General features: G+C 46.3%; 1 protein-coding gene across 2 annotated transcripts in view; it reads right to left on the bottom strand.

Annotated features, from left to right (window-relative positions):
- The window catches only part of LOC123755718 (protein PRRC1), a 99,960-nt gene that overhangs the window by 43,278 nt on the left and 44,282 nt on the right, over window positions 1-12,400 (bottom strand). For both annotated transcript variants that reach the window (XM_069300040.1, XM_069300041.1), the window contains exons 3-4: window positions 10,408-10,834; window positions 8,644-8,846 (exon numbers count right to left, since the gene is read on the bottom strand). In XM_069300040.1, the coding sequence (XP_069156141.1) occupies window positions 8,644-8,846; window positions 10,408-10,834 (630 nt within the window). The remainder of the gene's footprint in view (window positions 1-8,643; window positions 8,847-10,407; window positions 10,835-12,400) is intronic.

Here is a 12,400-nt window from a genome sequence, read left to right as displayed (position 1 = left end):
TTAAATTTTCTGAAACACTTTCAAATGTTTTCTGAATAATCTACTAGGCAAATGCTCCAACTTTGACTAAATAATACCAGTGTAACTTGAAAAACAATAAAAAATAATTATAAAATTGAATATTGAAAACTTCAGATTTTGAAATCAGCTGCAAAAATATAAAAATATGTTGACGAAACTACACACTAGAAAGTGAAGGGACGACGACGTTTCGGTCCGTCCTGGACCGATTCTCAAGTAGATTGTGTAAAAATATCACCAACTGTTCATTTGGTGTTATTATGCTCTCAGAATAGTATGTGTTCTTCATTTTCATATATTTAGAATATAGGTTTTCAGTATAGTTTACTGTAAAAAAGAATTGTCAATATGGCATTTGAAATATGCACAAATTTAGACAATAAAAATTTATAACTCCTAACGTTTAGAGTTTATGAAAAATCAATTCTATAGGGATTGTAGAACAGACAGCTGTGCACATTATATGTAAAAATGATGACAATCGGTCAGAAACTAGATTTTTGTATACTGATGTAAGTTGAAATTCTAGTTATCTATATAATTGAAGTTGAAGTTATCGACAATGAATAAGGCAGTTCTAATTCATGAATTTACTTGTATGTTGTAATAAACATTGTTTGGCATTCGTACTCAAGTATGTGAAAGTTGTTGGTCAATGTGTGTAGAAATGAAGTCAAGATAAAATAACCCCCCAAAAACATAATATAGGGATAATTACAATAATTATAACGATTTAGGGAATATATTTAGGATATACTTTATATAAGTAAAAAAGCCTTAATTTGGTCCCTAATCATCAAAATAACCTAAAAAAAAAAACCAGTGTTGAATGTAATGAAACGCCATTTTCTGGTCGAGACCTGGAGGCTCCCCGGAGCTTTACCAGGCTGATATGCTAATGTCAGACTTTGGCATCAGTCATGTGTATGGAGTTCTAAGGCCTACCGGGGACCACGGCCAGAACCTGGCCCCCTCAGAGAGGCAAGGGAAGCAATGGCCTATAGAAACCCCCGTGTGGTTGGAAGCATTCTATGTCTGCCACCGACCGGGTCAAACATCCAGAAAAGTAAGCATTCCAAAACAAATCCATATTCTGGTGAAAATTGCTACCTAAAGCCGAACTAGTGGACAGAACTCCTCAACAGAAACCAAGCGAACTAGTATGACGTCACACGTCACCGCGCTGCTGTCTGCGCAGCTCCCCCCTCCCCGGGAGGGGGAAGGGGGAGCCCCAGACCTCCCACGCCGGCTATCCACCCATCAGTTCTGAGACTGGATGTCAAAACACGCGAAAAACCGCCGACTGGAGGGAGGGAGGGTTGCCGGGGAGCCTCCGGGTCTCACCCAGAAAATGGCGTTTCATTATATTCAACGCTGGTTTTCTGGGGGGAGCCCCGTCGGTTCCCCGGAGCTAACTACCCACAGAGGAAGGTCAAAGGGACGGAACCGGGAGGCAGACACCACACACCCCCCACAGAAGGGAGACAACCGGCAGCAAATGCCAACCCAAAGCGCCACAGACCCGAAAAGTCCCGGGAACAACACGAGAACAACGAGCAGCAAGGCCCCCATACGAACACCAAAGATCCATGCCCGAAAGACTGCTAGGACACGTCGCCCAGACGGCAGCGAGAGCAGCGAAGCCACAAACGCCACGGGCAAGAGGGAAGAACACAGGCAGCCAAGCCGCAAGAACACGGCTGACAACCCAAGACACCATAATCCACGAACCGGGAAGAACAGAACCGGATCAACACAAAACGCGCTCCGGACAGACACCGTGGCACGCAAACAGCAGTGGAGGGCCGCCACTGAACACAAAATACGACACACCCCCGGCCTGACCAACGAAGCACCAACAAACCATGGACCCCTCCAGAACGCAGCAGCCCCACCCCACGCTAGAAAAGATGGAGACTGCTGCCACCGAACAACCAAAATGCTAAAACCGAAGGAGCAAGAAAACTCAGCGACCCGACCCCCAGAGGCAAATGCCAAAAGGAAAAAGAGCCGACGAAAAAACAAACCGGAACCGAAGGGGCACTACCAACCGAGAAGAAGACAGAGCACGCTGACCAAAAACCAGGATGGTGCAACCGGCGCACGAACAGGCCGGAGGTGAAACGACGCACGAGACAGCTTACTAACGGTGCAGAAGCAACACCAAGACCGAAAGCAAGCCGAAGCGGCTCCGCCAGCACCGCACGAAAAGAGGCGACAGTATGAGGCAAGACGACGGCCCCCAACCCCCACCAGAAAACCAAGCCGACGCTAACAAGAGTAGCCACCTAAGAAGGGACAGGAAAAGGAAGGACCGCCAAAATACCCCATACTGCCACCAAGAGAAGTACGCAGGTGGGACACCTACCACGAAGCCACCCGACCACCAACCGGAGACGAGACCGCGAGGCAGAACGTAAGCAGCCCCGACAAGGCCCCTCCGAGCCCAGGAAAAGGCGGAGCCGCAAGAAGATCTCGGCGCGACCACTGAAACCCAGGCGGCACAAGGAGATGGAACCGACCATGCCCCCCAGCATAGCAGCAAGTGCAGGCAAAACCGACCAAAGGAGATGCCAGGAAAACGACTGGGGAGAGGCAGGACGAAAGAGCAGAAGCACAAAAACCCCCGGAAAACAACTAGGGGCGGACAAACAGGCAGGGACAGAAAACCCCACGCACATGAGAGGGCCAAACCAGGGACCCAAAGACCACGAAAACAACAAGCAAACCCCCATACGCAAACCTTAGGCACAAAACAGCAGCAAAGTGCCACACCACAACCGGACAAAAAGCCTTTTTTACGTCCGGGTTGACTGCATCTATCTGGACCTAAAAAAGGCTTTCGACAGTTCCACATAAGAGGTTGTTCTGGAAACTGGAAAATATTGGAGGGGTGACAGGTACGCTTCTAACATGGATGAAAATTTTTTTGACCGATAGAAAAATGAGGGCAGTGATCAAAGGCAATGTAACGGACTGGAGAAATGTCACAAGTGGAGTACCACAGGGTTCAGTTCTTGCACCAGTGATGTTTATTGTCTACATAAATGATCTACCAGTTGGTATACAGAATTATATGAACATGTTTGCTGATGATGCTAAGATAATAGGAAGGATAAGAAACTTAGATGATTGTCATGCCCTTCAAGATGACCTGGACAAAATAAGTATATGGAGCACCACTTGGCAAATGGAATTTAATGTTAATAAATGCCATGTTATGGAATGTGGAATAGGAGAACATAGACCCCACACAACCTATATATTATGTGAGAAATCTTTAAAGAATTCTGATAAAGAAAGAGATCTAGGGGTGGTTCTAGATAGAAAACTATCACCTGAGAACCACATAAAGAATATTGTGCGAGGAGCCTATGCCATACTTTCTAACTTCAGAATTGCTTTTAAATACATGGATGGCGATATACTAAAGAAATTGTTCACGACTTTTGTTAGGCCAAAGCTAGAATATGCAGCGGTTGTGTGGTGCCCATATCTTAAGAAGCACATCAACAAACTGGAAAAGGTGCAAAGACATGCTACTAAGTGGCTCCCAGAACTGAAGGGCAAGAGCTACGAACAGAGGTTAGAGGCATTAAATATGCCAAAACTGGAAGACAGAAGATAAAGAGGTGATATGATCACTACATACAAAATAGTAACAGGAATTGATAAAATCGATAGGGAAGATTTCCTGAGACCTGGAACTTTAAGAACAAGAGGTTATAGATATAAACTAGCTAAACACAGATGCCGAAGAAATATACGAAAATTCACTTTCGCAAACAGAGTGGTAGACGGTTGGAACAAGTTAGGTGAGAAGGTGGTGGAGGCCAAGACCGTCAGTAGTTTCAAAGCATTATATGACAAAAGAGTGCTGGGAAGACGGGACACCACGAGCATAGCTCTCATCCTGTAACTACACTTAGATAATTACACTTAGGTAATTGCACAGGAACAAGGACACGCCACTGTGAAACACGGTACCAATGCACACGTGCAGTAGCAGCAACAGGCACCACCGCAACATGTAAATAGCAACTCACTTCTGCAAAGGCAGAGAACGGAGCAGGCAGACCCCAAACAGGGCCAACGGAGACACGACAGAACCCAGCAGGCCCAGAAACCTGCACACCAGGCGACCGACGGCGGAGAAACCCCGCTCGATACCTGCTGGATGGGGTACTGGGAACCCATTTACACCCCAAGCTCGGCCCGAGGCCAGGCTAGACCGGCCAGAGGGAGACCCACCAGACAGCTGCTTGGAGCGGCCCGCAAGCCCTCATACCCCCACAACCAGGATGGGCCGGAACTTCGATTCGAAAACAGGCTAGTGTGCCCCGGAAGTCCATGGACGTACCAGCAATAAGGTGTATGCTCGCAAGTAGGTCGTGTAACAACCGCAGACCTCTGATGGTAATACAGTCTTCCCCAATTGTGCTTATAGCACCACTGCACTCCACTGGTACTATCCCGCAAGTTCTACCAGATAGGCGGGACCCAAGAGCCAGAGCTCAAAACCTTGCAAGCACAGCCAGGAACCTTACCAGGTGAGTACAGAACCAACACCACAACCCCCACACCTCATAACACGAAAAAAGGTGGGTCCTCTGAATGGCTCTAGCATGGGTAGGACATGCACATGAGTGGGACAGGAAGGGTTGAAAAAAGGGACAGTCACTGGTGTGCGAATGGTCTCAGTCATACAAAAATATACCTAAATAAAGACAGGTATATAAACAGCACCGCATCCAGCGCCCGTCCAAAAGACGCCAGACCGCAGAAACTCGCCTGGCGAACGGTGGGACGAATGTGACACGACTCAACCGTGCCCAGAAGAACCTGGGAGCACCGCCAGGTGAAGCCGCCAGAGCCGGACTCGCAGGAGAGCAGGGTAGAGGCGAAGGAGGCGGCCCACACCCATGACAGGGAAAACCTCGGCAGCCTCCCCACAACTGGAAACCAGGACACCCCCGGAGCGAAGGGGCACATACCGCAGCAAGGGAGAAGAGCGAGAGGCGAAGCCCTTGAGCAAAAAAGGCGCCAAACACCAGCACTGAAACACACCGCCCAAACCAAAACAAACTCCACGGCGCATGCGCACGACACGCTGGCCGAACCGCACAACCCTCTCTGCGGGAAGGCGCCAACCAGGACTACTGCACTAGAAAAGTAGCCAAAAGAGATAACAGGAACAATAAAACCGGCCAACGAAGCGAAGACAGAGCCCAAAAAGGTATCCAACCGGGCCACAAGCAGCCCAACAAGGCTACAAGTAGCCCAACAGGGCTACAAGTAGCCCAACCGGCCCACAAGTAGCCCAAGCGGGCCAAAAGTAGCCCAAGCGGGCCAAAAGTAGCCCAAACCGGGCCACAAGTAGCCCAACAAGACTACAAGTAGCCCAACAGGGCTACAAGGAGTCCAACCGGCCCACAAGTAGCCCAACCGGGCCAAAAGTAGCCCAAACCGGGCCACTGGCCACAAGCAGCTTAACCGCAAGTAGCCCAAAACGGCGACAAGGACGAGGAGCCAACAGACGTTCCAATAACCCGGGAAGGAGCGAAAACCTTCCCGAACCCTCGAGAACACAGAAGCCAACACGAGTCTCGAAGGCACACAAAGGCGCAGGCGCACCCGAGACCAGAAGTCACGTAGAACCCCAAGAATGGAGAAACATGACGAAAACACCGTCCCAAAAGGGGTGGGAGGAAAAATCCACCCTCAGGACATAACCAAACGACTCAAAGGCCAAGAAACCGAGCCCGGGGAGGGGCTGACACCCAACAGCACGTACGGCGAGTGGGGAGGAAAGACCCCACTCCGCGTAACCACAAGCCCCACCTAGAGGGGGATAAAAAAAACCCACGGGGTCCTACGGGGCCAAAGCCCCTCAAGTCAGCCCCTCCCCAGCCCCGGGAACCTACACGACAGGCTCCGGGGCCAAGCCTTCCCCCCAAAGCCCCGGCCGTACCAGAAAACCGGGGCAGCCGCGAAAACACTAAGGAAGGGAGCCCACTGGCAGACTCTTACAACACAGCTGGAGGAACAGGCTCAAATGCCCTCGTCACTACCCCGGAAGGGGAATTCCCCGAAACTGCCCGAGTCTCAACACCATCAAATCCCGCCCCGAACCTACAGACGGTAAGGAACCGGATGCAGGCAGGAAGGGGAATCCAGGGAAAAGACAAGGGGGCATGGAAGGAACCAAAGCAACCAACACCCATAAGTCCCAACACGAACCAAAACGGGGCAGCCCCGGGGCTCCCGGGGAGTTAACCACGAGAGCGTTGCCACCACCAAGGCTCAAAGCGCAACGCCCCTGCTGCCCGCACCCGCTTAGTCAGCACAACTGGGTAACCGAGTCACAATGAGCAACCAAACTCGCAGGACTCCGGGTCGAAGGTGTCACCGACCCCACAGGCAGCAGATGGAGGCAAAACAGAGTCACCCAGAGACAAAAAGGGTGAGAGCAACCCTCAAACTCGCTGGAAGCGAGGGGGGACTCTGGGGTCACATCCATCAGACCCGCGCCCCCCCAAGGGTTTCGCAGGGTCCTGAGCGTTTACTATAAGAGGACTTGCGCTCAGGTAATCCCAGGCAGGGTACTGCTAACCAGCGCCCAAAGCTACCAAACAACTTTCTAAGAGCTGAACCCCCGGGAGGTGTACACTCACGGGGACCTAGCAGGGGGTACAACCAGAAAATACTCAGAACACAAGGGACACAAGGGGCAAGAACGAAGGCAGACCCCCCACCAGGTAGATAAACAAAAAGAAAAAGAAAACCCCGCAAGAGGACAGCGTACCCAAGTGGAACAGAGCCGGCCGCCATGATTGGTAAAGACAAGCTACACAGTACCCTGCGCCCCACCCGTGCAAAACTGCCCCTTACTCTAAGGCGAACAAGGGAGACAGAACACCCGAGCACACAAAGAACGGCCGAAAACCAAGCAGTAAACGGCCTAGCAGGGGAAGGACCCAAGGAACTTGTGGAAAATGGCCCCAAGCCCCAAGGGCAGTACTTACAGGGCACCTAGGGAAGGGAACCCTAGGCGCATGCAGCCCGAGTACTGAAGAATCACTCCCGGCTCACGCACCACCTAGAAAACAGACACCACACTCTAGGTACAGTGCTGAAACAACCACTGGAGTCGGAGCACATAACCGGTGCCTATAGCATCAGCCGAAGAACTGATGGGTGGATAGCCGGCGTGGGAGGTCTGGGGCTCCCCCTTCCCCCTCCCGAGGAGGGGGGGAGCTGCGCAGACAGAGGCGCGGTGACGTATGACGTCATACTAGTTTGCTTGTTTTCTGTCGAGGAGTTCTGTCCACTAGTTCGGCTTTAGGTAGCAATTTTCACCAGAATAGGGGTTTGTTTTGGAATGCTTACCTTTCTGGATGCTTGACCCGGTCGATGGCAGACATAGAATGCTTCAAACCACACGGGGGTTTCTATGGGCCATTGCTCCCCTTGCCTCTCTGAGGTGGCCAGGTTCTGGCCGTGGTCCCCGGTAGGCCTTAGAACTCCATACACATGACTGATGCCAAAGTCTGACATTAGCATATCAGCCTGGTAAAGCTCCGGGGAGCCGACGGGGCTCCCTCCAGAAAAGAAAGAAAATAGAGATTGAAATCTGTGAAAAAATCAGCCAAAAAAATTCAGTCCCAATTTCTGAGAGTTGTAACTGATTTATTTGTTTACCAATTTAACTTTGGCTTCACATAGTTAGGGACGAGTATGCATTCTCCAGGGTGTAAAGGTTAAAACAAATTCAAATAATAAACAGAGGAAAAAACTAAAAATCTAAAAAAAAAAAAACTAAAAATTCCCCTAAAAAAAGTATTTTTTGGACATTGTTGAAAGTAACTGATAACATTGGGCAATGTATTTATATGATATATAGCAAAATAGAGCATAACATAATTACTCATTATTTGTGTTATTATGTATTACTCACCAATGCTATAAGGTACCAGCTGTATATCCACTGTGTGGACACTTCTTACTACTAGTCTTCTTTATGCATTGGACAGGTGCTTGCATCTCTCTATTATTGCATTATCCATCAGTTCCAGTTAATAGGAGCTGTTCTCTTTACAAACAATTTTTTTTTTTTTTTAATATTTGTCTAAAATCAATTTCTGAACATATGTTGATGAAAGTTTCACAAAGCTGAAGCCAATAAGTTGGAGATTTGCTTAACATTTCAAGTACTTTTTACGCAATTCAAATATTTTTTTAATTATATCCCTTTCAATGTCACACATCATATGCCGTTTTGGGGTTAACCCAGTCACTACCGTGATGATAGTGAAACATAGTAAACTACGACTGTTGTCTTTTAAATAACGCTACTGAATTTTCAGTGCTATACATGTATAGCACTGAAAAATAATTGCAAAACACTTATCTAACTTATCTAATTGTGTAGACCATTATACAATAAAAATATAGCTTGAATTAATTCCATATAAGGACAAACAGATTTTTATTACATTATTCTTCATATTTAATGTTAACTACTATTTATTAATAATAGTTAACTGTTATTTATCTATGATATAATCCTTTAAATAAATCCTGAAAAACTGTTCATAACATTTTTAAATAAGCAATGCTTACGTATAAATTCCTTCATTTGGGGATCCAGTGTGGTAATCATAGTATCCATCGAGGTCTTTGCTTTTTCTGCCACGCGGTGACCCACACTCGATACAGTGCCACGAATCCAGCCAAACCAACCCTTTCCTTCAGGTTTTTCCAATGATCCACCTACCCCAGGTGAGCCAAGGTCAATAGAAGCAGAAGCATCTACACTACCTTCACTGTATGGGGAATAACCATAGCTGTAGCCAACACTGTTACCTATAATATTTACATGTGCACCATCACTAGCATAAGGTTCTCCAGAGTGCCAACTTGATTCTATAGGTGATTCATCTTCTAGGTAAGTACATAGGTGATTATGAGATTTACTAAGAGAGGTATAAGGTGCTTGCTCTTGATGTACAGTTAAGTATGGTGGTGTTGGAAGAGAGGGTGGATTATGCAGTGGATTACCAGGAACATAAAGTGGGTAGCTGTGGTGACGAGAGTGTCCTTTTGGAATCACTGGCATCAAGCTCTGCTGCTTCCAGTGCATCTGACTTTCACTAAATATTTGAGAAACAGTAATAATAGTTAATGTAAAATATTCAAAATTATTTAAACTCTATTCACACTTAAATATTACCCATTACTCTGCAGTTACTTATCTATTTTTTTTGTTAAGATGTGACACAGTAGTTACAGTATTGCACCAATAAATGCAAAGAATGGGAAATTAATGATGGGTCCCCAGTAGCTTCCCTAGATTGTACACTAGGTAACCAATCCCTAAATCCCAACACTAGGATCTAAGGTTCAGCCCTTGAAATGCATGACTGGTAGGAGGTAATGGTATCCAGCCTAAGATGATGTACCTCAAACAATCATGACAAACATGACATGGCTGGAACAGACACAGACAAGGTCTGATCAAATCCTAGAACCTAGGAAAAAGCACCAGGCCTCTTCATACTGACACTAAGGATGCCTAGAGATGGAAAATAAGCCTCTGATTCTCACCACCCATACAGATGATGGTAAGACCTTAACAATATTATCAGTGAAGATTGGTAGAGAAATGTAAACCATTCTTGAACATGCTACCACTAAGTGACAGGAAAGGCATACCCTTGGGCACATCTGAAGGATACAATGGAGTAAAGGAGCTGCTGCTTTTATCAAATGCTCTGTGTTGGGCAACCACATCCTAACAGACCACCATCCGAGAATGAAGTTTGGTCAAAACAGAAGTCCAGTGCAAACAAATGGATCAGACATAAGGGTGGAAGGAGTCCTTTATTTGACAGGCTGAATGACAATGAGTATTGGTGGCTGGGCTTCCGATACTGGGCCACACCAATGCTGGGACAGCCACCAAGGAACCAGAAGGATCACCCTCCCTAAGTATGACTCCAGACTGGAACAACACCCTGAGCAACAATTGAAAGGGTGAAAACATGTAAATGAGCCCAAACCTCGCCCAGTCCAATTGAAAGCCATCCACAGTGAGAGTCTCGTGATTGGGGAAATGGAGTCATGTAGGAAGGAGGGTGGTGGTTCCCCCCAAAAATAAAATAATAATAAAACAATAAATGGAGTGGCGTCCACATAAATTATGAAGAGCTCATCATGGAACTTTTTAGTAAATATTTGATTACAGTATTTTTTATACACACAATATGGTGCACAGAATTCAAATTGCAGTAATGAACACACGAGACATCTGGCACAAACACAAACTTCATGCAAAGAGGGCATACCAAGATTATTAAGTTCACCAATTAATATAAAATAACTTACCTAACTGGAGGCGGAGTGTGACTTGTCAATGAATGTGTTGAATTTCTTGATGGAAGAGATGTTTGTGCAGCACCAGAACCAACAGGAGTTTGATCCACTGGATGACTCTGTGATGGTACAACAGAGGGAAGAGTTGCAGATGGTGGTGGTGGAGGAGACTGACCACCTGGAGAAGTGAGTGGGGGAAAGGGAGGAAGTCCTGGTGATGGGACAGGAGCACCAATGGAGGGTCCACTACCTGGTGTACCTGCAAGACTGACAGGCACTGGCCCTGGTGATGTGAAACTGGGACCTGATGGGGGTGTTGGAGCCATCATATGTGGAGGGGGTGGGGCTCTATTTGATGGATAAGGCGATGCTATAAACGACGGAAGAGCAGATGGAGGTGCAACACTTGTCAGAACAGAACTGCTGCTTGAGGAAGTATCTGAAAAAATTTAATAATGAATATGATAATTATCTGAATGCGAAACATTTTATTAAACAAGACCTAACACATTAATATCCTTCCATTCTGAATTACCTGCCATCTCAACACCCTGGGAAATACAACACTGAGCTTCAAGGCATACAATACACAAGTAATAATACAAAAAATATTAATATTAACTTTATTAGATCCTAGATAATAGAGAAAACGCAAAAATACAGTACCCGAGATGCTGTAACTTGCCTTGTTAGATATAAGAATTTTATTACCAAAGAACACAAAGCAATTTAAATAACATTTCATCAGATCTATTATTAATAGAATGACCAAACTACACATTAGAAAATTAAGAAATGACAATGGTTCGGTCCATCCTGGACCACTATTAACCCTTAAACCGCGCATATTGGGGGCCTGGAAGTGAAAAATATTTGAATTATGTAGAAATAATTTAAAAATGTTAAATAAATCTCCAACTTATTGGCTTCAGCATCGTGAAACTTTCATCAAAATATTTTCAGAAATTGATTTTAGACAATTTTTAAAAAAATAAGAACGTTTTGTTGATAAGAACAGCTCCTATTAACTGGAACTGAGAGATAATGAAGTAATAAAGAGATGCAAGCACCTGTCCGATGCTCGAAGAAGAAGAATAGTAGTAAGAAGTGCCCACAAAGTGGATATGCAGCGGGTGCCTTTATAGCATTGCTAAGTAATACATAATAACACAAATAATAATGAGTAACTATGTTATTATGCTCTACTTTGTTATATATCATATAAATACATTGTCCAATGTTATATTTTAAACTATTTTCTTTGTCTCTTTAGGTTGTTTTGATGATTAGGGACCAGATTAGGGCTTTTTCACTTTATAAAGTACAGTATACCCTAAATACATCTCCTAAATCATTATTAATTATTATAATTATCCTTATATTTTTTTTGTGGGGCAGGGGTGGTTATTTCTTAACCAGAGAGGCACGAGGAGGAATGGCCTATAGAGACCCCCCTGTGGTTGGTAGCATTCTGTATCTGCCATCGACCGGGACAGGCACCCAGAAAGGTAGGCGTAAAACTATTGCGACCGAAGGCCGAACATGTGGACAGAACTCCCCAAACAAAAATTAGCAAACTAGCATGACATCATTATGTCCCCACTCCGCTGTCTGCGCAATCCCCCCCCCTCCCAGGGAGGGGGAATGGGGAGCCCAAGACCCACCAACCGGCGACCCAACCTTCAGTTCTTAGGCTGGATGTCAAGAAACGCGAAAAAAAAGCCGACCAGAGGGAAGGAGGGATGCCGGGGAGCCTCCAGGACTCGCCCAGAAAATGGTGTTTCATTACATTCAACGCTGGTTTTCTGGGGGAACCCCGTCGGCTTCCCGGAGCTACTTCACCACAGATAAGGAAAAGAGGGAAGGATTAAGGAGGCAGACACCACGTGCCCTAACAAAAACAAGACCATAGATGAAACGAAAGGACCCCTCAGATGACCCGAACCCCCGAACAGGAAGGAGGGAAGGAAGGGAACACGGCAAACCAAAATGCGTCCACGGCCCC

The sequence above is a fragment of the Procambarus clarkii genome, chromosome 43 (genome assembly GCF_040958095.1).
Source record: "Procambarus clarkii isolate CNS0578487 chromosome 43, FALCON_Pclarkii_2.0, whole genome shotgun sequence".
In the NCBI taxonomy this organism is placed as follows: Eukaryota; Metazoa; Arthropoda; class Malacostraca; order Decapoda; family Cambaridae; genus Procambarus; species Procambarus clarkii.
Note: the sequence above shows the minus strand (reverse complement) of the source record. Positions and strands in the feature narration are given on the sequence as shown.